At 32.4% G+C, this 27,150-nt stretch overlaps 1 protein-coding gene across 10 annotated transcripts in view; it reads left to right on the top strand.

Annotated features, from left to right (window-relative positions):
* The window catches only part of ANKRD17 (ankyrin repeat domain 17), a 151,398-nt gene that overhangs the window by 26,882 nt on the left and 97,366 nt on the right, over positions 1-27,150 (top strand). For 2 of the 10 annotated variants that reach the window (XM_033105357.1, XM_033105356.1), the window contains exon 1: positions 5,079-5,203. The exons of the other annotated variants lie outside the window; for them this stretch is intronic. In XM_033105357.1, coding sequence (XP_032961248.1) covers positions 5,153-5,203 — 51 coding nt within the window. In that variant the 5' untranslated portion in view covers positions 5,079-5,152. Of the gene's footprint in view, positions 1-5,078; positions 5,204-27,150 lie in introns of those variants that run through there. 10 annotated transcript variants of the gene reach the window in all.

Here is a 27,150-nt window from a genome sequence, read left to right as displayed (position 1 = left end):
ACATACATCTAATAGTATAGTATTTTATTTACTTTAGTGAGAATATACCCAAAGAATTATGGATCGTTAGAATACTAAATTCTGGCAGAAACTTTATAATTTACTCCTAAAATTAAAAAATAAAACCATTAAATTTGGGTAGAATTTGTATTTTAGCAGTAGATTTTTTTAAAAGTGTAGATAGATCATTTGATTCCTCATTCTTCTCCTCCAACTACATACATATACATAGAATCTGGTTGTGGTTTTTTTCCTCCCCCCTCCCCTTTTGTAAATAATCAATTGAAGTTCTTAATCTGTCAGGGAATGAATTTATATGATTTTTTTTTTGATAAGGGGCAGGAGTTAGATGAGAGGAGGTGTAACTTCATGTAAGATTTCTTCAAAAGTAGAAACGATGAGGAACTAAAAATATGTCAAGATACGTGTTTTAAAACAGCTATTTTCCGATCTGTTTTTTTAATAGACTTATGTCATTAATACTTAATATTTGTTAGGGAAGCAGGCAGTCTTTCTCCACTGTCAGAGTGTATAAATTAGTTCAACTTCTTTAGAAGTCAGTTTGGTAACATAAAACTTTAAATATATATACCCACCAAGAAATGTATCCTACAGTTATATTTAGGCATGTGCAGAGTATGTGTGCCCTTTCCTTGGGCCTGATCATTGCAGCGTTATGAAATATTAGACACAACACAAGTACCCATTAGTAGGGAACAGATTAAATAAATTACAGTACAGCTCTTCAGTGAAAAGTTGAGCAGTTATCAAAATCAAAGAGCTAAATCTACATGTGCACTCTGAAACAATTATCATGGAGTATTAAATTTTAAAAATGGGGAGGCAGAAAAGTATGCATAATGTGTTTCCATTTGTATAAAAATAGTCTTATAGTAAGATATGCTTCATATATGTAGGTCATTTCTGGAAGAATATACTAAACCTAGTTAGTGCCTTTTAGGAGTTTTGAGAGGTAGATTTACTATTCCCTTGTGTTCTCTTCTGTATGTCAATTTTTCTGTGTATGTGTATTACTTTATAGACAAAAACCATAGTTAAAAAAGTAAACTACGAAGGTAATGAAAAGATTATTACTATACTACATTAGACATGTATCTGGAACCCTCAGTCATACTATGGCGTGATTGATTTTGGAGAAATAAAGGGTATGAAACCATGGGGATGGTGCTGTTTTGATAATACAGAAATTTTATTAACCTTTTAACCTTTTAATTTAAATTCTATTTAACTCTTTAATACCTGTGTCTCATTTATGCTCAGTCCAGGCTATTTCACACTTGGGTTTCATACTTCTGCTAAAATGTAATTTACAGACTAAAAAAAGAGAACAATAGAGATGCTATAATGACTACATTTCATACATTTTGTTTGAGAGATGAAGTTGGTTCAGATTTTGTTTTTCTAGTTGTTTTTATATAGGTAGGTAAAATCATTACCTTTGTCCTAGCACCAATTATCTGTCCTTGTTTTATTTTAAAATGTGGATTTTGAAAAGTCTTGCCCTTCCTTAAATTGAAAAAAAAAAAAAATTGATGGGAACGCAACTCTTACTATAAGGAATTTTTGATAAAAAAAAAGTTTTATGTGGGGGAACAAACATGAACAAAATGTTAAATCATAAAAAATAGGGTTGCTTGCTTATCATCACAGTGCATATATGTGTGTTTGGTTTTCTTTTTCCTTGTTCAAAAACCCAGTGCTAAATAAAATCGTAAATTTTAGAAGATTCCTTCATCCAACCTTGGTTTTTACTGAACTACTCTGTCCTTCCCCCTGTCCCTCCCAATCCCGTTTTTATGAGAGGCTTATCTCTTCACTTTGGACATTTGAATCTTACTTTAGTAAATATTTTCTTTTATGATTTAAGTTACTTGTATGTATTTTTGTTGGCGTAATTGTTAGTATATTAACTACTACTTACACTTTAATGCTTTTGCCATTGGCATAAATGAAGGATCTTGTAACATTGAAATCCATTTTAGGCAACAGGAAAACAGTTTTTTGCCTACAAAATGAGGTTGAAATAGAAGGAAGGTGCCTCATTTTTAAAATGTAGGATCTTAAGGCAGATGTATATGAATCTTTTCACACCCTTTTAACCAGAGTATCCTATGCTTGGCATAGGTAATCATTAACAAAAAGGACTGGAAAATAAAATTGAAGAAATAATTGTTTTGCTGTATAAAGGAATTACAGAAATTCTAAAATATAGATTCTGTTTATGTTGACTATTTCTAATATTTTGGTGACCTAAAGAAAATAGTCACAGAACAACTGTTTTTTAGTCATCAGAAATTATTCTAGTAGTAGCAATAATTTAAAAGGAATTAGTATGCATTACTGGATATCAAACAATTCCTTTATTCATGCCTTTGTTATTTAATAAACAAATGCTTAAGTTCCTGCCCTATGCCAGAAACTGTGCTAGCCGTGGCTATATGTTGGTGAACAGTGTTTGCCTGCTTTCATCAAGCTTCTGCTCTATAAGGGAGAGAGATGATAAATGGTACGTAAACATCCATAATTCTGTAGGACAGCCATAGTCACATATTTATTGGTAAACACCTAACAGTAAATGTCAGAGCACATAAGAGAATATCCTAGAACAGAAGGGAAAGAGAGGGAGAGTGGTTTTACTTGAGCCTTGTGGGGCCAGGATTCTTGTCAAAGTTGGAAAGCCTGTTGGCTTATGGGAAACAGGAGTGCTCCAACATGAGAGTTTGAACTCAAACCTGCCTTTGCTTGCTAATATGTTAAAAGAAGGTTTGAGAAAGACAGACTTTGTTAATAACGTCTCTTAGTCTAAGGATGAAGCAATTTATTTGAAGCCTGGAAAGAATTGACCTGGAAGGCAAGAAGTAGTAAAAGCCAGTTTGCTAGATTTTTTTTTTTAATTATTTATTTTTTTATTAGGTAATATTGGGCAACAGTGTGTTTTTCCAGGACCCATCAGTCATTGTCCTTCAATCTAGTTGTGGAGGGCGCAGCTCAGCTCCAAGTCCAGTCGCCGTTTTCAATCTTAGTTGTAGGGGGTGCAGCCCACCATCCCATGTGGGAATTGAACCGGCAACCTTGTTCAATCAGAGCTTGCGCTCTAACCAACTGAGCCATCCGGCTGTCCCCAAGATCTTTTAAAGCTAGGTCTTAACAATGGAAATTACTCCGTTTGAGAAGTCTCCAAATGCCAGGCATACCCATATGTAAATGTAAGCTTTATATATGGTCTGGGAAAACATTATTTTTAATATCTTTTGTTTTCCATTGATTTCACGCAGCCTTTGGAGTCAGACCGTTCTGGGTTTGAATTCCAACTGTGCTATGTCACTGTGTGTACTGTCTGAGACTTGATTTCCTCATCTGTAAAATGAAGATAATGACTCTGGAGCCAACTGCTGGATTTAAATCTTAGCTCCTCAGCTCCTCAGTTTAATTAGCTGAGTTGGAAGTAAGTTGGGCAAATTGTTTAACCTCTCTGTGCCTCAGTTTTCACATATGTAGAAAGGAGATAATAGTATCGCCTTTCTTTTTGGATTATTGTGAGAATTAAATGAGCTAATATATACAAAGCACTTAAAATGGCATATGGTATATAGGAAGCACAATAAGTATTAGTTATTGTTATTCTTTCAAATTACCATTTAGCAGGATTATTGTGAAGGTTAAGTAACATGCTTATTTTTAAATAACATATTGCCTGACACAGTAAGAGTGCCTCCTAATTATCAGAAACTGAGTAGTTATTTAATGTTCATATAAACCTGTTATTTTATCTGTCTTATTGACTATGCCTAGGAACAGTTTCTGATATACAGTAGATATTCCATGTTGAAGAATATTATCCCATTTTATAAAGTAATAAACTGAGGTCCAAGAGAACTACAAAATATCTTTCCACTAAAACGTAGCTTCACTTTGGGGAGATGTTATTGGCAATGTCATTCGTATCATGACTTTCTCCATACAGATTTGGCCATATGTGTTAATAACTCCCCTTCTAAGTTTTTTCCTTTTCTTTTAAAAGTTTATTTTTCTTCTGTTAGGAAAATTTAGAACACTTCATCTTTGAATTATGATTAGATTACTAATCTGCATATTAAAGGATCACTTCAAATTCAGTTTGTATGGCACTCCTATTAAGTGCAGGGTTATTTTATCAATGTCACAGAGCATAAAACATTGTTCCTTTCCCATTACGTTTTTTCATATTCCATATTACTTAGAGAAAAAATTTGACAAAGTAACAAATTTTACTAAACTGAGGAGCAATTACAATAATGAATATAATATAAATTGGCTCTGCTGTTAGTCACCCATTTTATTTGCTGTTTAATGATCTAAATATAGTGTTTCTGAATTTCAGTTATCTGAAATATTGTAGTCTCTTATAGTATTTATGATGGGGAGGGGCGTTTCTTTGCTTAGTAAATGAAGTTAAAGGCATTCCTAGAAAATGAATGTAACCATGTGTTGTGTCTTATTTCGGTGGTTGTATTTCAGTTGAATGTTAATCTCATTCTCTTAGATATTTCCAAACAGATGAGTTTATAGAAAACCAGTTTATCATTAAAAAAAAAAAAATCTACATTAAGATAATTATTTTTGACATCCTCAAGTCAGCACCTGTAATATATATGTTATAAAATGCATTTGCCTGATGTAGCAAATTCCTAATTTGGTATAACCTTGCCTCCTCCTTTGTGTATTTAAAACAGCCTTTAATCTCACTATAAGGCTTTACTAAGGATAAATTGCTACGTAACCCACTTCAACCTCTTTTGTTCAGCCAGGAAGCCAGACGTGTTAAATAGCTTTAAAAATATATGTATAATTATTTCTTTTTTGCAATTTTAGGATTTTAAGATTTGAAATGGAAAATAAGAGACTTTATGTATTTTGTCTGATGAAATTACTTGACAGAACTTTGCTTTGGAATAAAGCTTCTGTATCTTTAAAAAATACACAGTGAGTCACCCCCTGCTCTTTTGGTAGATGCCTGGCTAGTGAACAGCTAAGCTGCTTTAGGCATGTAATAGAACATTCCATTTCCTGTTCCCTTGCTGACACAGAGGAGTGTTCCTGCTGGCAATGATCTAATCATAGTGCAGTAAGAAACATGGCAGTTTGATAAAACATGGAGACAGCGGCTGAAATGGAAGCATATGTTCTAGAAGACATTCTTGAGGTAGGCTAGGTTTGTAAATGAAATGAAAGTTGAAATCTAAACAAAGAAATCTTATCTGACGGAATTATTTTACAGATGAATAGATTAGAGGAGAGAGAAAAGAGGCAGAGCATAAAAGCAAGATACGATTCGACCTTACTCCGTGTGAGAATGTGCCAGTCTGATTCACATGATTACTAAACAAGTCTTGAATTATTTTGTTTAAACTTCATGTTTCATAAATTGTAGGTATATGTTTGATAGGAAATAAAAAGAAAAAAAGAAAGGGCCTCGGACTTAAAAAGCCTTGTGCTGGTGGTGACCTTTAGATTAACTCATTAGAAGGTGGGGTCTGCAAAGCAGCTTTGAGTGGGTTTAGTGTCGTTTCTTAGAATTTATTTACATATCTAAGCCTAAAGCTCTGCTTGCATTTAACTACGAAAAACAGCTGATTTTAGTTTTGGTAAAAGTAAGCATATATGTATATGTTAATTTAGTTGGTACATTCTAAATTGCTTAATTTAATTGGTACATTCTGGTTCTAGATTTTCATGTGACTTTGATCCTTAGAAAATAGATTATTTAATAAAAATTAAAATACCCTAAAAATTCAGAGCCCACAATAAAAATTTGCATTTTGAATCACCAGAATTTTAAATTATGTATATTTTTTCTTGTATCAATTTTCTAAGAACCTATTTGAGTATATAAATCTGTTCAAGGAAATACATGTCAAAGTGAACCTGTAATTGGTTTTGGCCTTGGATGTAGTATACTAGCAAACATTTGTATTTATAGCTATATAGATATTTAAAACCCATTTTCTTATCTATGGGTTGTAGGATTTTTTTTCCCTCATTAAGAAAAGACTGGCTAATTCAGATATAAAGAGGTGAGTGGTATTCCCAATACTCAGACTGTTAAGATAATTTATTAAATATTTCCCTGTCTTCAGGAAGAGATTTGGTTAGGGGGAGAGGGCTAGAGAAAATAAGCTGCAAAAGGAAGCTAGGCGGGGTTAGCAGGAGAAAAAAGCCTATGCGCATTATAAAGTGCTGCATGATCAATGAGCATTTTCTGGAGTCCCTCAGTGTGTGCTTGGAGCTGACATTGCAGCAAGTCTCATGGTTGTTCTGCAGAATGAAAACTGATTCCATTGTATTATCTAGCTCCTGGCAGACACCTGCTCACACTTCTTCCTCCCCATCTCAAAGCTTATTGTCTCAGTTGAATCCTCTGATTAATTTCCATATTTTTCTTTTTTCCTTTTACTTTGATACTATTAGTGAGTTTCCTTAGAAATGATGTGGTGAATTATCTACTTAGAAACAGTGGTATATATACTTGCATCAAGGAACTTCAGTAAATAGGAGTGGTCACGTGACATTAGTGGTTGAGTTTAAACAAGTCTAGATTATAAGGTTCTAGTAGTACATTTTTAATTTACTTTTAAAAAATTTGCTTTGGATTTTAAGAGTACTTAATAGATTTCAATAGATATATTTGCTTTCTTTTTGCCATTCAAGTTTTTGTATATGACCGATTAAAAGCCACTTGAACATAGTTTTGTGCCTTAACTATAGGTTTTTCCAATGCTATCTTAAAAATTGGTTTTTTATAATTCCTACTAAAGTTGTTTAACATGTTAAGATTTTATATTACCTAATTTGTTCATTGTTACTAGTTATTAAAATAACCTGTAATTTTAATTGCCCTAATGTTCAGTCTCTCTTAATTTTAGTTCTTATATACCTGTTGCATTAAACCGTATTAAGTGAGTAGTTTTCTCTTTAATATTATTTGTTTTAACTGAATATTTGTCCGTGAGTTACAGACCAGATGTAAAAATTTTCCAAGTAGTAATATGTTTCTATTCCCTAAATTATAAGTATCCATAATGACCTAATGCTAAAAATAAAAGTTCAAAGAGGATAAACTTGCTAACTCTCTGAAGCTAAATGTACCATTTTCTAAAGTACCTCATATAGCGTGTGAAAAGGTACATATTACGCAATGAGCTTTCGAGAAAATTAATTTTTTCTTTTAAGGGTTAACTCCTTGTACAATTGTCCAATAATGAATAATGAAGTTTGTCTTTATACCACAGTGATAATTTTATTATACCTACTTTTGGTCTGTTTTCAGCTTGTCACCATAATTTTTAAATTTGTGACTTTATTTATATTGAGCATCTGGAATTTTATGTAGATTTCTGCTTATTTACATTAAACATTGGACCCCTTGTATTTTTTTCTGTCTTCTAGTGTAATTGGTTCTTTGTATCATAAAATTTTTAAAGGCACTCTTATTTAATCTTAGTATAAAGAAAATTTAGAATCATCAGTGAATATAGTGTAGATTAATTCTTATAATGCTGTGGCTTATGGTGATTGTTTATTGTATATACCTACATTATTTAACTGGAATTTTTAGATGATCTTCAAAATCCTAAGTAAAATACTGTAAGTTTCTAAAACTTATAAAACTGGAAAAGTTGATTGCAATATATTGCTCAGCTATCCAAGATACTGGATTAAATAGAAAAACTTGGTTATTTAAATTATCCAAATAATCCAGTCAGTAATTTTCTCCTTCAAACCAAAGTAGTCAAAATGTTTCTGTTCCTTTTGCTCACCTTAACTAATACTGAGGAAAACAGTCACATATAGATGATAGAAAAGGGCTGGGAATTTGTATATGTATATACATACATACATATCTTTTCTTGTATTGCTTACTTTTTTTTGCTGAGACATGATTATAATTTTAGAATTTTGATGTTTTTCTTGTAAGTCATATGTGATAATGGATCAAAAGAAGAAAAAGTTCTAAACTTTTTTTTTTGTATATTCCAAATTTGTGTGACCAAGTGCTGTGTATACATACTTGAGGTTTATATATAAATTTTTTTATAGGAATACATGAAACATACGTGAGGTCATTTCAGAAATGTGATTATTATGTATTCTGCTTTTATTTATAGTTGAACTGGTTTTAGTAATTTTCTATCAGAATTGTTTTAGAAATGATAAACTTTCACAAATACTTCTATCTTTTAATTTTAGATAAAATATTTACAGTGTTAAGTGTAACAACTCTCATGCTTCATCTTGTTCCTTTGTCATCTAAAGCCAGGGTTTCTGACTTCATCTGTACTTAATTTTACAGGTTATAATAATATAAGATAAAAGCCCCACATCTTTATGGTTGTACTTTAGAGATAAGTTAGATGGAGGGTTTGGTTGAACTTTTTATGATGGAATTAAATTAAGGGTCAGACTTAAACATAGTAAGTAGGTTTATTATGGGACCCTGTCTTGCTCTGTATTTATCTTGACACGGGGGGAGGGAGGCTTAAAAATAAGATTGAAAGAGTCACAGAAAAGTTAGTTTCCTTTTGGTCTGTCAGTATTGTGGGCTAATGGTAAATAGTACATTGTAGTTCAAATGGGAAATCCAGTTGCTATTATTTTTAGTAATATAAAATCTCCATGAAGTAGACTCTTTCGACAGGTACTTGTTTTATTTCTTTTTATTCTGTAAAATATTTTTGCTTATGTAATATGCATCATTTATATATTATATCAGTAACTTTTCTGGGGATTTCTAAAATTGAAGTCGTATATTTGGTATAACCATGGTGACGTTTTTCACTAGGAAAAGTTGGAGTACCTCTTAGCACATAAATGTGTAAGTTGATCTAGAGACAGAAAAATTTAGATAAATATGTAAATTATTTGAATGAGTATAACTGACATTTTCAGTTAATTAAGAGGTTTTGGAAAGATTAGACATGTTGGGCAGATTGAATCTTACAATCTCACTCCAATACTTACGGAGCACCTTCAAGCTACCCACTTGAAGTTCAGTGAGATTAGTCCAGCTAATTTTGCTTCACAAAGGTAAAAGTTCAGAATACAAAATGTCTACTATTGGTAATTAAACATTCTTGAGTATAGGATACCTACAGACATGTATTTGAATACTGGTAGTTTACCTCATTTGTTTATCTGGATAGTTTGAAACCCAAGTTTTCAGCATTCTGAATTTTTCAGTAAAAAGGTCTTTTTCTTTAAGAACCTTTGGGTTATCTTTTCCGCTTATCTGTATAATGGTTAGGTTTATTTATGAATGTTGGGCTATCTAGGAAGTTTCCTGGATTCCATTTTTATCCTTTTGTCCTTAAAGATTTTTCTATTAGCATTTAAATCAGTGTATTCTGTATATGTGTGTATGAATGTGTGTATACATACACACACAACACACTCGACATGTATGCTTACATATACTGTACATATACACATTTATGTTCCTGTTATATTAAGCATTATGAATTCATACTGTCACTTGGAAGTGGAGTTTATCTTGGAGGGAGGGGCAGAAGTTACATACCCACTTTGTGGGAATGCATGGGGCAGTAGTAGAAGATGGCTAAAAGACACACTTAATGTTAGTTGATAATCCCTGTAAAGAAGACTGATATTTTAGTGGAATATGAAGGTTCCAGACAACTTTCAAGATAATGTAACTAGAAGTATGTGAGTTAATCTATTACTGTATGTGAGAGTAAAGGCAGGGTTGTCCAAATGCCACTAGTCCCATGTTAATTTATCCTAGTTTGTTGGTTAACGTGTGCTGTGGAGCATGGATTAGGAAAGGTCTACATCATGTATTATCTGCGTATACATGCAACAACATTGGCACTTTCCTAAGTTTGAATTTTTAGGGGCCTTTGTTCTGTCACTTGACTGAAGAACTTAACTGATAGGAAGTAACTTGATCACCACTAAGTTGTTGAGCACCAAAGTTTAGGTTGGTATATAGCTGTTAGATTTGCCGAGACAAAGGCCTTTCAGGAGTGTTCATAAATGTTAAATGTCTATAAGATAACTTTTGGTTTAATGAGTGGTTAGATTAATATTGACCATTAATAATTTTTCTTGGTAATGGAATCAGGCTTCTAACTAGCTGGCTATATGTGGATATCTGTGGTACATAGGATGCCTGCATAGTTTTATGGTGGCAGTAGTAATTGAGCACATGAGTTATCATTTATTGAAAATTTAAGTTGTTATACCGAGTAAGTATGCCAAGTACTTCATAAGCATTTTTTTTTTTAATCCTAAATGACTCTGTGAAGAGGTAGGTATCCATTTTCTAAAATGTTTGTAAGGAATAAATAGAATAATCTGTAAACTTTTAGGGCAGCACTTAGCACATAGTTACTATTTAACTGTTGGCTGTTTTTTAAAGTGATGATAACCCTCATACACTATTTTATGATAATATCATCTCCCGTTTGACATACCAAGAAAATTTTAGCCTCAGAGATAGAGTAGCAATTTTCGACTTTTTTGGTCTCAGGACTCTTTTACACTCCTAAAAATGATTGAGGACTTAAAAGTTTTTGTTTATGAGTTTATCAGTAATTACATTGGAAATTACAATTCAGAAATTTTAAAAACATTTATATATTTATTCCTTTAAAAAAATAACTTTTCCAAAAGAAAAAAAGCTGAGAGGAGTGGCATTGTTTTACTTTTCCCCAAATACCTTTGAAGTCTGGCTTTAATAGAAGATAATTAGACTCCCATACCTGCTTTATAGTCAGTCTGTTGCAGTATATTATTTTGGAGAAGAAAATCTGGTCGCACACTTACATGAGCATAAAAAGAGGAAGACTATTTTAATAACCCTTTTAGATATTTGTGGATATTCTTCTTTGATCCCACTACTAAAACTATATAAATGGTAGTTTCTTAGAGATTAGTTATAGTGCAGGGCCTGAAACATTATCAGTGGATTTTCTGAACATTGTTAGATAAAATCCACTGTTTTTTTGTGCATTCTGAATGCACCTTTTTACCGATGTCTAATTTTTGTAACATCATGCATTGGTCACTTGGAAAATACTGGTTTACTGATTTCCCAGTACTGCTACATTTTCTTCTACAATAGTTTTTAAAAATGCCATTTGGTAATATCACTACTGATCTCCTTAGAAAAGTCAAAAACTAGGAAGCTGTTGCATTCACTGTATCATATACAAGTTTGCCAAAATTTCACTTTTTGCTTGAAAGCTTTCATTTTATCACTGATAATAAAGAAAGTGAATTTTCCTTGAAGTGACAGGTTCACTTCATTTGTTTTCGAGAAAATGTCTGCCAAATAAGTCTGAATAACCATAGTCTGTTTTAAGTAAAAATGATGTTCCATGAAGAAAAGCTACTGGTTTAGCTCACATTTACACCAGCGTTTTTGTTGAGACAACTATGTACTTAGGTATGCAGTAGCAATGTTTCCCATTTTGTCACACAGAATATTAAAAAGTGATATACTTATGGTTGAAAATGTAAAAATTAGTACTGTTTACTGCTTCATAATGGAAATTGCCCCTCCCCACTTCCTTTTAATTGTGAGTGCATGGCAGAGAAGAATATGGTGATTGGTGCCATGGCCTTGATTTGTATTAAGGGATCAACAGTTTTACCCACCATTACTTTTGTTTCATCAGTGCAAACGTCAACACAGTGAAACAGGCAAATAGCGTCTTAGTATTATGAAAATAGGTTTGACCTCATAGATCCTCTGAAAGAGTCTTAGGATCCCTATGGATCTCTGATCTTTAACTGTAACATAGCAGGTTTAAGAAGTGGGGAAAAAACTTTGTGTGGAAATTTGAATATTGCTTCTTTTCAATATCCTATCACAGATGCCCGCTGGTTTTCATCCAGTCAAAAGTTCTTTCTCTGAGACTAGTTCTCTTTTATATTGTCTGTGAAAATGAAAAATAAAATTCTGATAATGTGTATCTTGGCTACACAAAGACTAAGCTGTGTGTTTCAAATTCCTTTGCATAGTAGCAAAATTGAATCATTTAAAATCTACTTTATACCTTCCTCTTGTGTTTATATTTATATAAACGTGTATTTATTTGTGTTATATTTTTGCCATAGTATAATTTTGAAATTGGCACTGAAATCATGTGTACCTGTAGGAAAAGAGAAAGGTCAGTAACATCTGCACATCTGTCTTTCCACTTCTCAAATGCTAACCTTTCCCACCTCCAAATTTAAGCACTGTTAAGAAGAAAGTGTTGAGCCAAGTGTTAAACTGCTTGTTGGTATTCTCTGCTGTCTGAATTCCTTGTTTAGTCTCTGACCTTTTATCATTTAGCCTCTTTCTGAGTTTTGATACCTACTGCCCACTTCATTTTGATTTCTTTTTCCTGCTATAGATTGTCTCGGTACTTTCTGATCCTTTACTTAATGTTTGGATATTGTGGCCAGCCTAACTCCTTGGTTTTGCACAGACCTCATTTGTTGACCTTCTCATTCATCTTACTAGTGTTTATCCTTAGCTGGTTCTAACCTTGAATTTGTCCAGTTGCCACTTCCCCACTGCTTGTCACATGTTGTACATTTGTAATTTATGCCCTGTCATCATACATAACAAAGACTGATGATATATGTTTGTGTGAAATTTTTCAGCAACGTTGAGAAATGCAGTTTCTAAATTTTTATATTTTGTAAGGAAATACTATTAAGATTTTCCAAAAATATGTATTGGTGTTTAACATACTGGAAAGTTTTCCTTTTTAATATTTTTCTCACATTTGTACAATACTTTGTAATCTTCTCAAAATACTTATCTGAGTTCTCTTTTCCTATTGTTTTTAGTATTTTCCATGAAATAAGGTAAATGTAGATAACAATAGATAGAAAAGTTTCTTTTCTATAAAACTATCCATTTAAAGAACCAAAATGTTAAGATTAAGTCTTGTATATGCAATTTAAAAAAATCTTGGCAGGTGGATCATTTTGTATTTTATGAATTATAAAGAATATATATTTCATAGAGTGATAGGCAAGTGAGGATGCTGAATTATGTTGACATTGATTTTTAAGTACTTAAGTAATGGGCTTCATTTTTCATTGTTTTGAGCTTATAGTGTTATTGTGTGATTTTTCTGTGAATAGTTATATTCTTCGTGGTGTCTTCAGTGACTTAGCATTCATTGTATCTTGAACACAGTAAATGCTTGTTTTTCAATTTAATTTGATGTATCCTTATACAGTGAAGGAATCATCTTCCTGGGAAAGTTTTTGAGCTCTTAGTTTTGGTTTAGGTGTATACATGGAATGAAGAAGAGCAGTTAAAAGTCATTCATGTTACTCACATCAACCCACGTGATCAATAGCTTGGAGTTGTAAGGCTTATAATTTTTGTATGTAACTTGAAATATTTTATTTTTTGCTTTTCTTAATCTCTAAAGTTAAGTTATACCGCATAGTTTCTTGAAGATTCCTTCTAGATGTAAAAGTCTATAACTAGAGCTCTTAAGGTAATGGCTTAATAACTTCTAAGCAAAAAGTATGAGATGGTGTTGAAAAGTTTATAATCTGTTTTACAGTGTTTTTTCACATTTAAGAATCAAATCCAAGCTTAGTTTTGCACTTGACCCATTATATGACGTCCTTCTACCCACCCAATATCTTTCCTATATCTACTCTGAACCAGTTGCCTTTACATTATATTCTGTTAACTTATTACTGCTTACATTGTCTACCTGCTACCCTCTTCACCTTCTATTCACTCACTATTCAAATCCTACTCCGTCCCTAGGGTTTTCTCTTACTAGTTTTCCTTTTATGTTCATCGTCTCCCACCCTTTTCTGCTTTTAAAAAGTAATGTGAGACTACATCCATTAAAATATTTTATGGTCTCTATTAGGTCCTTGATTAAATGGTAAATTCTTTAATATGGGTACCTTGGCTGTTTTTAACTTAAAAAGTTACTTATACATTTATGTAAAAGAATTTGAAATAGCTTATAAGAGTATATACTCTAAAAAAATAAAAATACAAAAGTCAAAAGTAGTAAATTAAGACCAGAGGTAAAAGTATATAGAAATGCATGTGCAATATATAATTGCTGTACTCAGACCAAATTAACTAGGAACCAGAACCAAATTAGAAACTTGATGTGTTTTGAGGTTTTGAGGTTTTTTTGTCCACAAACTCCATGGGCATACTAGATGATCTTGAAAACTGATATATTTTGTGCAATATATGTCTCAGAAAAATTTTCTCTTTGGGCCCCTGTGATGGAGGTATAGCATGTTGTAGTAAATACCTTCTACAGCATTCCGAAAATAAACAAGCTTCACATTGTTTCTACATAATGTAAGTGAACAATTTACTAATAAAATGCAATTGGGTTAAAAAAATAATGTAGTCTGAGTACTAACTCAGTTTTCTGATGGTCTGGTTTGTTCCAAGGATAAGATTTAGAACACTCAGAGCAGTTTGCAAACTGGTGGGTTCTTGGCCATATCAGACTTAGAAATGTGTTTTGTTTAGCCGACATAATGCTGACCCATACAATGACTGTTTATTTTCATTTTCTTTAATTTCTCTCAGAAAACAGTTGTGTCGTTTTCATTGTTCAGGTCTTGCAAATATTTTGTTTAAAATGTCCCTGTAGGGTTGGAATAACTTTTCCTCTACCCTTTTAGGTTCAGTGGTTGGGGCTTGTGAATTAAACTGATAAAAGATTAATGGGACAGAAGATTTATTATGCATTCATGTGATAACCTCACAGAAAAGAGGTGAAAACCCAAAGAAAGCTCTTAGGCTTGGGAATTTATATACTGTTTTAACAAAGGGCAATAAATTATGAAGTGACTGCCCAAAAGAAAAGGGATATGGACTTCTAGGGGCGGTAAATTGTAGGAAGGTAGATATATGGTAAAACTAATGCTAATACAGACTTAAGTAGGAGCTATCACCAGTGGTAAGAGTCATCTCCAGTGATTAAGAGTCTTTCTCTTCCTGGTACAGGAGAGGGCAGGAGGGAAGACTTCACAAAGGGAAATTCATGCCCTGCTTTTAGGCAGGAGGTGGGGGGAGTGCATAGAGTTTCCACATCTACTGTTTTTCAGTTGCCTTCAGTCAAAATAATCCTTATGCCAAAGTGGCATGTAATGGGATGGCATGTTTTGATACTCTTTACTCCCTAAGTATTTTGTGATTTTTAAAAAATTATTGTAAATGGTAATTATTTTTTAGTTGTTTGTTGCTTGTATATAGGAATGCAATGGATATTTGTACATTGATCCTGTATCTTACAGGCTTGCTAAATTCACTTAGGTTTACCAGGTACCATGGTGGTGGTGGGGTTTTTTGTTTTTGTTTTTTTGGGTTTTTTTTGGTAGATTTTAGGATTTTCTGTGTACATGGTCACCTATGCAAATAAACTCAGTTTTTCTCCCCTTATCAATATCTATCTCCCCTTCCCAAATCTATCTTTATGTCTTTAATTCCTTATTTCTTACCTTACTGTCCTAAGTGGGAGTTCCAGTAAAATGATGAATGGAATTGGTTACCTGTTCCTGATGTTAGGGGGAAATGAGTTCAGTCTTTCATCATTAAGTATGATGTTGCGTGTAGTTTTTTCTTGATTCCTTTGCCTGGTTGAGATGTTCCCTTCTATTTGGACTTTGCTAAGAATTTTTATTATCAAAGGGTATTGAACTGTCAGGTGCTTTATATGTTTTGAGAGAGTCTTATAATTTTCTCCTTTATTCTGTTATTGTGAACTACATTAATTGAGTTTTGGATTTTAAGCCAACTTTGTAGTCTTTGGATAAACTACATTTGGTCATGATGTATGTCCCCTTTTGGATGTGGGTGGATTTGGTTTACTAATACCTTGTTAAGAATTATTGTTCTTCACAAGGCATTTTGGTCTTCAGTTTTCTTGTAAAATGTTTGACCATTTTTTATATCAGAGAAATGTAGCCTCATAAAGTGATTGGGAGTGTATCTTTCTCCTCTGTTTTCTGAAAGTTGTGTGTAATTGAATTTTTGATTGAATTGACCAGTGAAGTTATCTACACTTAGTATTTTGTATGTGGGAGACAATTTTTTATTAAAAATTCAGTGTCTTTGATAGTATCGACATAGGGCTATTTGGCTTTTTTCTGTCAGTTTTGATAATTTGTAAGTCTTGTAAAGAATTTGTCTATTTCAGTCTAAGTTGTTTAATTAATTGACATGGTTGTTCATAATAGTCCTTTACTCTTTAAATGATGGTAGGGTCTGTGATAATGTTCCCTCTTTCAATCCTGATACTAGTAATTTGCATTTTCTCTTTTTCCTTAGATAGTCTAATATGAAATTTATCCATCTTATTTTAAGTTGCTTTTCATTTCGTGATAATATTTTTTTCTGTATTTTGTTCATTTTCTATTTCATTGACTTTCTGCTCTTATATTTCCTCCTTTTCACTTACTTTGGATTTAATGTGTTCTTATTCTAGTCACTTTGAGTGGAAGTTTAGATCATTATTTTTAATGTTTATTATTTTCCAGTATGAATATTAAAAGCTATAAATTTCCTTCTATGATTGCTTAAGATATATACCACCGATTTTGATGTGTTGTGTTTGCATTATCATTTAATTCTAAATGTTCTATAATTTCCTTTGTGATTATCTTCTCGACTCATTTGCCTTTCTCAACTGTGGTTTCATGGGAGAATTAAGCTCTAATGCTTAAGACATCTCTTCTGTGCATTTAGAGTAGTACTGTTTATATATCATCTTTGGGAGAAATGAGAAAATAGTCACCCAAATCATTTTTGATCATCTGTGGTTCAGATGAGGAACTCTTTTTGAGAAAGATTCTATGGGTTATTTAAAATTGACTTATTTTATTTCTAATATGTTTGGATGCTACAGGTTTCCAATTTAATTACGTGTGATTAGAGGATGTAATATACTTTGATTTCAGTTCTTATAAATGTATTGAAACTTGTCTTATGGTTCATTCTGGTAAATGTTCCATGTACGCTTTTATTAAAAAGAGTATGTTCTCTGCAGTTGTTGGAACGCGTTTTCCATATATGTCAACTAGATCACGTTAGTTAATAATGTTGACGTCTTTTATATCCTTACTGATTTTCTGTCTACTTGTTCTATCAATTATTGAGACACCAGTTTTGAAATCTTCAGCTATCATTGAGGAGAGGCTCATTTTTTTTCTTTTTGATCTGTCACTTTTTGATTCATGTACTTTGGAGCTTTGTTATGAGGTACACAAAACTTAGGTCTATTATATCTTCTTGCTAAATTGATTCTTTTATGTAATCAAATGTCCCTTTTTATCTTTGTTAGTGTTCTTTGTTTTGTCTGGATTCTACTTTGTACAATACTAATAGCTCTGTCAGCTTTGCTACAACTAATGTTTTCATGATATATCTTTCTCCACCTTTTTAACCTATCTCTGTCTTTGTATTTAAAGTGTGTTTCTTGTAGACAGCATATAGTTAGCCTGTGCCCTTTTATCCATCCATACTGTCAGTCTTTGCCTTTTAATCCATGTGTTTACTCCATTTTCACTAAATGTAATTATCAGTGTTTTATGTTGGAATCTGCCATCTTGCCAATTGTTTTCTGTTTGTCCCAGTTGTTATTGCTCCTTTCCTTTTGTTTATGCCTTTTATTTGATTGTTTTTAGTATTCCATTTTATTACCTATTTTGCTGTATGACCTCTTTCCATTATTTTTTAGGTGGTGGTTTTGGGGTTTGCAGTATACATGTTTTAATTTACCACTACCTTTGCATAATAATGTACCAATTCATATATAATGTTAGGAACTTTATACCAGTATTTTTTACTTCTTCCCTTATGTTTCTAGTGGGATTATTGATATTTTATTTCTGCATATATTGTGAATATCCAGAATAGATTGTTATTATTTAAAAATATTTTCTTAAATGAGGAAAGGAAGACATCCATTTTTATATCATTTCTGGTTTTCTTTATTCTTTTTGTGAGTTCAGTTTTGTCAGCTGTCTACTTACATAATTTTCATCCACTTGAATAATTTCCATTAATGTTTTTTATAGTATGGGTCTGCTGGCAACAAATTTTCTCACATTTTGTCTGTAAATGTCTATTTCCGCTTATGTTTGAAGTATATTTTCACTGCATATAGTATTCTTAGTTGAAGAATTTTTTTCTTTCAGCACTTTAAAAGTATCTTTCGTTTGCTGGCTTCCATTCTTTCTGATGAGAAGTCAGCAATCATTCTTATCTTTCTTCCTTTGTACATCATGTCTCTTTTCTCTGGCTGCTTTTAAGTTTTTTTGTTTTTTTTTTATTACTGATTTTTCAGTAGTTTTATTCTGACATGCCTTGATATAGTTTTCTTTGGGTTTATCCTGCTTGAAGTTTGTTGAGCTTATTGAATTTGCAAGTTTATGCAGAGGGTGCCAAAAGAGGGTGTGAAAAAGGTGTATACAAATTTTAAGAAAAGACTGTATTAAAATTGTAATAACTCAATATATACTGATAACAAAAGATGAATACAAGCCACATTTGACTTCTGCAATTACAAGAGGTGCTCAAAGTCGTTACCATCAGTATAATTTTAATACATTTTTTCCTTTCTTAAAATGTGCGTATTTTTTTTGTCACCCTCTGTATTTTTCTGTCGAATTTTGAGAATTTTTAGTCATTATTTCTTCATATATTTTTTCTACCTTCCTTCTTCTCTCCTCCTGGGAATCTAATCACACACACTTTATATCTTCCTAAAGGTAGTGTTGCCTCTGTATGTCTTTTTTCAGTCTCTTTTTTCTTTCATGCTTTAATTGGGATAATTTCTAGCGCTCTAACTCAGATTCACTGGTCTTCTGCTGTGCCACCCAGTGAATTGTTTTTTTTTTTTAACAAACACTGTACTTTTCAACTATGAAAATTCTATTTGATCCTTTATTTTCAGAGATTTCATTTCTCTCTTCATTATGTTCACATTTTTAAGTCTTTGAGCATATTTGAAAGAGCTTTAAAGTCCTTGTCTGCTAATACCTCACTTGTCATTTCAACATCTGTTTCTAAATTCCTGTTTTTTCCTTATTTTTTTTTATTTCCTTATTTTTTATTCCTTTTATTTTTTTCCTTATATTTTCTTGCTTCTTTGCAAATCTAGTAATTTTTATGATGGACATTATAACATTACATTGTTGACTGTATGAATGTTATTGTCCTTCTTTAAAGAGGATATATTTTTCCCTAGCAGTTAGGTTACATGTGAATCAGCTTCATACTTTTGAGGCTTGTTTAGAAACATTGATATGGCATCTTTCTAGTAGTGTGTACTCTTCAAGTTAGAGTAGCCCTACTTTTATATGTGGCTTTTCTTGATTCTCTACTAAATACTCCAGGTGTTCAGTGTACTCTCTCTTCCCTGGCTGGTTGAATCTCAATGTATCCCAACCCTGTGGGAGCTCTTATAGTTGTTTAGCTCGGAGTTCCCTAAGTAGTTCTTTTCCTAGTTCTTCTCCAGTTCTCTGCCCCACGAATTTTAGCTTTCACAGCTTCTCCAATTTTGGATCTTCGTCTCCTGAACTAAGCTTTAGTTTTCTGCTTTGTTTTCCTCAACTGCTACTGCTGGATATGGCAGGAAGATGGGGCGGTACTAGGATTTGCTGCTTTGTTACTGAGTTATGATATCCCGGTTTTGACTGTTTATTGTCTGAAAAGAGACAGGAAGCCTAACCAAGTACCATTTACTTTGTCATAACGTAAGCCATATAGTTACTGCATTTAAATTACTGTATTGTGGAGAGAATTATATTAAAATAGACCAAGAAAGTTGTGGCAAATTTGCAATGAAATATCTTTCATGGCTAATAGAGTGCCACATCTTTCTAGCCCTCATCTATTTAGTTGTAAAGCCATTTCATATCATACACATGCAATATGCACACAGCAGATACCGTGTTAGTGCAGTTCCATTGCAGATGGTCCTACTACAGATGACTGCCAGTGTTAACTGTTGATAGTGTACCATGTTCGTGTAGCAGCATGTAATATGCTTATAGGACATTTAAATATGCCTAAGTGTATTTAGTGAAAACATTTCAAAAATTGCTCTCGGCTGCCTGTGTGTAGAAAAGTGTATACATGTTGAAGCAATTTAAAATAAACTGTAACAGGTAATTACCAATGGCAAACACTCTATTGCTAGCTCTTTAGGGATGGGATGGAAAAGTTTATTAATTATATACTCTCATAGAAAACTAGAAAATACAGAATGATTTAGAGGAAATTAAAATGAACAGTGTTGTATTTTGGTGTTTTTCTTTCCGTCCATTCTCTGTGCTCATACAGATACATGCAAATTTTAAACAAATTGAGACCATATTATATAAAAATATATATCTTAAATATTTTCTCTTCACACATCATTTATATTTTCTGTGTCCTTTAATATTTGCTGGAAGTATCAATTTAAATAAAATAAGTCAAATAATTTTTATTTTTTTCTTTTGCCATTATAGGTAATATTGCATTGAGTATTTTTCTGTTTCCTCTGGATTTCAAAAAATTTCTAGTAGATTTCTATATCAAGGAATATGGATTTTGAAACTTTTTCTGTTAATTACATGAACACATTTTTTATAAAGATTTTGAAGCATAAAGGAAAAGCATGAATATTTTAATATTTATATTCCGGTCTTCATTCTCACGTCTGAATTATTTTTACTAGGCTTGAGAATTTTATGTCCTAACTTTTAATATACGTATATCGAGCTTTTCCTATGTTATTTATTTTTTGAAAATAATTCTTTTGGTGGTTGCATAATATTTTAGCTTGAGACTGGAACGTACTGTGCATTTATATTGCTGGCTACCTGGCTGATTTCCAGACTTTTTGTTGGAAAAATGTTTTTTAAATGTCCTTTGACCATTTTGCTAATGAAAATGTGGCTTTATTTTTTGAGAGAATATGTATTGATGTGAATCTTTGTCAAATGTGATAAAATTTTTTTCTAAGTTTCTTTACCTTTTTTGTTAAGGGTATTTTGGGGAAAGTTTTATATAAGTGTATCTTCTTTTTCTTTGTGATTATTTCCTCTTCTTTTGTACTTAGAAAAATCTCCCCCTTCTGGAGATCTGATAATGTTAATTTATATGTTTTTAATCCAATATTGCTAGAATTTATTTTTTATTGTAATACATGATGTGATGAGATAAGGATCTTAACTTTTTTCCTCTGGCGCCATTTTACACATGATTAATTAATAAGATCATACCTTTCACATTCTGGGATATCTTATTCTTTACAGAATGAATTTCTTTTTCACTAGGATTGACTAAGTCCTATGAATAATCCTTGAGTAAAAACGGAGCTTGACATCCAACAGTCCTGTAGTTAAACCCAAACACTAGTTCCCAAAAAGTCTATATATGGCATTACAGTTGTACTCTGTCAGATACAGTGCAACCCCTGATGGAAAGGAGAGTGATCATAATGGTGGTTGAGGTGGGGACACCTGAAAATGAGAAGTGGATGCCTGACTATAAGAGTACAGTGATCCAGGTTTATTCATCAGTGCCTAGCATAGTTTTGAGCACTTTATAGGTATTTTGATGTGTTTGTTTAATAACTGAGAGAAAGCATGAGAAAGGTTCTGATGTTTTTTATGTGACTTGTAAAACGTTGGGTTATTTTTGAGTATAAACTAAGGCTAATAGCAGTTAGAATGACTAAATGACTTTCAATTAAGAGAAGTTATTTTTATCTTCACATAATAAACTATCTTTTTATAATTTAAATAGTGGTTTAACCTTGGTCTTGCATTAGTATCACCTAGGGAAGTTTTAAAAATCTGTGCCCATATCGTACCCCAGAATGAGTATATCAGGATGTCTGAGGACATGACCCAGGCATCAGTACCTTTTCTCTTAATTTTCGTGTACAGCTAAAGTTAAGAGTCAGCGCTCTAAGATTGTGGATAAAGAGAATTTAAAGAAATGTGCCCCAAACACTCCAAGTGTCTTAGTGAATTCAGGCTGCTATAACAAAGTACCATAGACTGAGAGGCTTATAAATAACAGATGTTTATATCTTCTAGTTCTGGAGGTTGGAAGTCTAAGATCTCAGGGTGCCAACATGGTGTTGGGGTCTGGTGAGGACCCTTTTCCAGGTTGTAGACTGCCACCTTCTGCTGTAACCTCATGTGGTGGAGAGCAAAGAGAGGAAGCAAACTCGCTCATTCTTATAAGGGCACTAATCCCATTCATAAGGGCTCCACCCTCATGGCATCTGATCCTAATTACTTCCCAAAGGCCCCCCTTCCTAATACCATCACATTGGGGCAGGAAGATTTTAACACAGGAATTTGAGGGGCCCACAAACATTTAGTCCATAACACCTAGGGAGTCAAGTTGGTTCTTTATTAAATGCTGAATGGAAGCGGGTCTTTGAATTGGCTGGTGTTGTGTAAAAAATTTCAAATGGGGAGATTCATGTAAAAGTCTGTCATGGCAGACTTTTTCAATATTTAAATAACTGGACAAAAATGTTTCTCCTATATTTTATTTTGTAATACAAACCTGTTTTATTCCGTATTCAATGCAGACATAGAGAAAAACTCTTTCTTTTTTTGGGATTCTGAAATACATGGTGGATTAAAAATAAAAGTAAATCTGTTACCTTGTTTCCCCAAAAATAAGACCTACCCAGACCATCAGCTCTAATGCGTCTTTTGGAGCAAAAATTAATATAAGACCTGATGTTATATCATATCATATATCATATCTCTTATCATATTATGTCATATTATGTAAGATCCATTCTTATATTGTATAAGACCCGGTCTTCTATAAGGCCGGTTTTATATTAAAATAAGACTGGGTCTTGTATTAATTTTTGCTCCAAAAGATGCATTAGAGTCGATGGTCTGGCTAGGTCTTATTTTCGGGGAGACATAATAGTACAAGAACATTTTTGATGCTTGATGTTTTGTCAGCTTCAAAAGGGGATATATACTAAAGCAATATAAATTTCCATTGCAATAGTACTCTTCTAGATGAAAAAGATACACTTCACGAAACACTTTGTTGTCAGAAACTTTTTAAGTAGATGAAAAAAGATGGGAGGCATACAGATGTATTTTAGGGTCTCCAAACAAAAGACTTGCCAAAGTTAAATATGTTTAGTGATATATAGTCATTAAGCAAATATTTATTGACTGTCACTTCGGTGTCCTGCACTGCTCTGGGCTTAGACTCACAGCAGTGAAACAGACAGATGAAGTTCCACTTTCATGGAACTTACATTTTAGTTGGAAATACTGACAATATACAGTTAAGCTAGAAAATAAATTATACAATTTAATATAGTCATTAATACTATTAAAAAATAAAGCCAAGTTGTTGGAGTAGACCATGACAGAGGAGAGGAGCTACTGTTCATAGGGTCAGAAAATACCACTCTGCGGAATGAAACATTTGAAGTAGAAACTTGAATGTTGTGAAGAAGCCAGGTAGCCATTTGAAAATCTCAGTAAATTTCAGGCTGAGGGAACTGTATTTGTAAATTCCTGTGGTATGACTTTACAGTTAATGTTTTGAAGGGGATTAGAAGAGGTAGAATTAATGAAATTGAGACAGTGTTTTCCTCTGTTAATTAGAATACTTCTTGCTGAGAGATATGTGGTAGCCAGACAACATTTTTTAGTGGCCTATGAGAAAGGGTCCCGGGGCAAGCATGAATATGAGTTCTGTATCTGTGGTGTGATTGCTGATGTCAGGTTGTCATAATCTTTAGGCATAATTTGAGGCTAGTGAATCCATAACTAGAATGAGATGTGTTGGGAAGAGAATGGGGAATTTTTAGAGTGCATATAACTACTTTCTCTTGCATTTTTTTTTTCAGGGAGTAGTTCTATGTTTTTTGATACTGAACTGTACAAATTCTTTGTTTATTTATTTTACGTTACAAATTTCAGGTCACCTTTCGTAGCCAGGATGTTTTCCCAGTTCCTAAAATTTGTGATTCTTTTTGTTCATGATTCGTTTAATTTGTTATGTAATTAGTGGCAAATGTATTTGGGTATTATTCTGGGGAGAAAAGAGGGCTTTGATTTTGTTGGTGGATGTGTGGTGGGGGCCAGATATCCAAAGAAAGGAATTTTATAAATTTGGTTTAATCTCCTTTGTGATTTGGGGTGAAGCTATAATATGCTAAAGTAATTTATCTTTTAAATTTTTTTCTTTTTCTAATACTAGGCTATTCATATAAAGGAATCACGTTTTGAGGTATTAATGTTGAATCGTGATTATCAATATTCAAGTTGTCTTTTTTACATAAATACGGATTTTGGATGAAATTTTGCATATGCGTATAGTATTTCAGAGCCATTTTGGCAGCATACCATATAGACTAGTTAGCTACATTTCTTAGGAATTCTTGAGCTTTTGAGTGTCAAGTTGATCTATCTTTCAATAATCTCTTTATCAAGTGGAACATATTGCTGATGGCTATTCCATTTGGTGTACATTTGCAATGTGCCAAATGCAATTTTCATTTGCAGTGAGATACTAAAGTAAATGGCGTTTGGACAATTTAAGAGTTTCAGTATATAGGGAACTTAGATTTTTTTTTTTGCTATTTGATAATTCATATTATTTTGCCATCATGACTTTAGGTAATGCATCAAAGTCAGTGATATTTTAGTAAAGCTATTCTGTTACATTGAATGTTTTAGTAAGTGAATGCTCATATACAATTAGTAGGTAGATGGAGTAGCCATAGTTTCAGTTTACTTGGGACAGTGCTAGTTTCTACTTGTTTTCCTGGGGTAATTTCAAACATTTTTTATTTAGATTACATATATATATATATATATATATATATATATATATATATATATATATATATATATATATATACACATACATACATATATATCCCTAAATTTAGAGGAATGATGGCAAAATAACTCTGAGGTTACATTGGTTCATTCACAGTTTTTCTCAATATTTTTAGGTTTTGTACCACAAATAACAGGAGCTGATGAATGTAGAGTATACTAACACAGTTGAATACACCAAGGCAAAGAGTAAATAATATATTTAATGTGATGCTGATTCACCTGAACTTCTTTGCCTTGACTCTGGCTACTCTGGCTAAGTGTTCTCTCTTGAACGTGCTTGTTACAGGGTTCTCTCTTCTTTTGAAAGTTAAGATATATTTACTGTAGTATGTATGTGTAGCAACTTAATGTTTTCAAGTATGCTAGTATTTTTATTACAATTGCTATTTGTTTTTCTTAGTGTTCTGATTAGAGTTGCATAAATTTTGAGTAGAATGTCTCCAGTCCAGTTTTTTCTAAGTCATGCTATTTTTAATGTGCTCTTTTTCAGAATGGGAAGTTTGTTAGGATATATTTATTGTACTACAGGACAGTTATCTTTATTGCTATAAACATTGCATAAACCTTGATTTCCATAATGTAAACAGTATTCACTATATAACTACGGGAACAAAGGACTTGAGTATTATTTGCATAGTAACGCTTTTCTACTTTCTACCACAAGAACCCTTACAGTAGATGGGCTGTGTTAACACCACAAGATCTAACATCTGTTTCAGAGCTCTCAGTTTAGAGTGACTGTTGGGAAGTTGGTGGTTCAAAGGGTGCTCCTCAAAATACATCCTGAATTCTAAATAGCCAGCAGACAAATAGAACATTTGAGTTAGAGAATGCTTATATATCGTTCTGAAAATTGACTATATTAATTTCCTTCAAACATTTTAAATGCAGGAAATAAAACATGCTATTTATGTTAAATTTAATCCACACCTATGACCTTTTATGTGTGAAGATTGTGGTGGAAACAGATGAGTAAAGACATAGACCCACCCTACCATCCAGGAGTTACTGGTCTCATCATTTTAGACTCAACGTCCAAATTAATTAGATAAACAGTATCTATTGAATTGCCCATGAAGATTCTTTTAATAATGGAAATGATAATTAATGTTTAATCTTTGTAATTTCAGATATTTTAATTTTGTATTTGCTGAAGCCAACTGCAAAATAGTCTTATTCCTAGGTTGAAGACAAGATTTTTGTCCTAATAGTTTGTGATTCAAACTGCATGTCTGCTGCTGCCTGTCTGCCAGCGGACAACAACATCAGTGATTTCAGTGGGGAAACCAAGACAGGGCAGGTTATGATTAACCCTATAGTTTGCGTGTTTTTCCCTGGCATGTGTTTTCATGATTGTCATTTCATATATGTACAGTAAAATTATTCAAAAATAAGAGTTACCTAATGATAACTTACAAAGAGCGGTATGATTTTTAGTGTGAGTAATTTTGTGAAACTTTTATCAAGCCATGCACCCCCCACCCCACCCCACCCCAAAAAAACCCACAGACTTAGTTATAGAAAGCTCTATATTTTTCAGTTCTTTGAAATGGTTGTGGGGGTCAGTGAAGCCAGTATAAAAGCAAGGAATCCAGTATAATAGCTACTTAAATATAAACTTTAGGATATAGAGGAACTACTTAAATATCTACCTATTTAATAAAGTAATTTTGAAAAATACTGATTCTTGTCCACTCTTAACATTTTATGAAATAATTTTATTCTGATTCTTCAGATATCCTTTTTTTTTTAACAATTATTTAAGACCTTTATTAACAGGTGCTTGCTAATGACAAATGTGTTTTTTAATAATAAAAAAAGCCTGTTTTTTCCTCAATACACTTTAAAGGTTTTTAAATTGTTTCATATCTGGTCAAGATGAGATTTTTAAGAACTTCATTTTTAATTTGTAATAAAAGTTTACAACTTAATTTTTTCAGATATACCTTTGACATTAATGTCTTTAACACTAAATCAACCTTTTAGGTCATTAGCACAGCTTTTCAGAACACATCATCCCTTTAAAATTTGTGAGATAAAGTCTTTACACAGGTATGATTAATGATTGTATCCCAAACCACAAACACCTATTTTTATATCTTTAAGGCAGGTTACGGTTTTCATTTTTCTTCTTTGTAAATATTCCTGATCTCCACAATGAAATCATTTATTGGGTAGTTTTTTAAAAGTTATTTTTAAAAGGCTTATTCATAATATCATCCAGTATTTAGA

The sequence above is a fragment of the Rhinolophus ferrumequinum genome, chromosome 5 (assembly GCF_004115265.2).
Source record: "Rhinolophus ferrumequinum isolate MPI-CBG mRhiFer1 chromosome 5, mRhiFer1_v1.p, whole genome shotgun sequence".
NCBI classification, from domain to species: domain Eukaryota; kingdom Metazoa; phylum Chordata; class Mammalia; order Chiroptera; family Rhinolophidae; genus Rhinolophus; species Rhinolophus ferrumequinum.
Note: the sequence above shows the minus strand (reverse complement) of the source record. Positions and strands in the feature narration are given on the sequence as shown.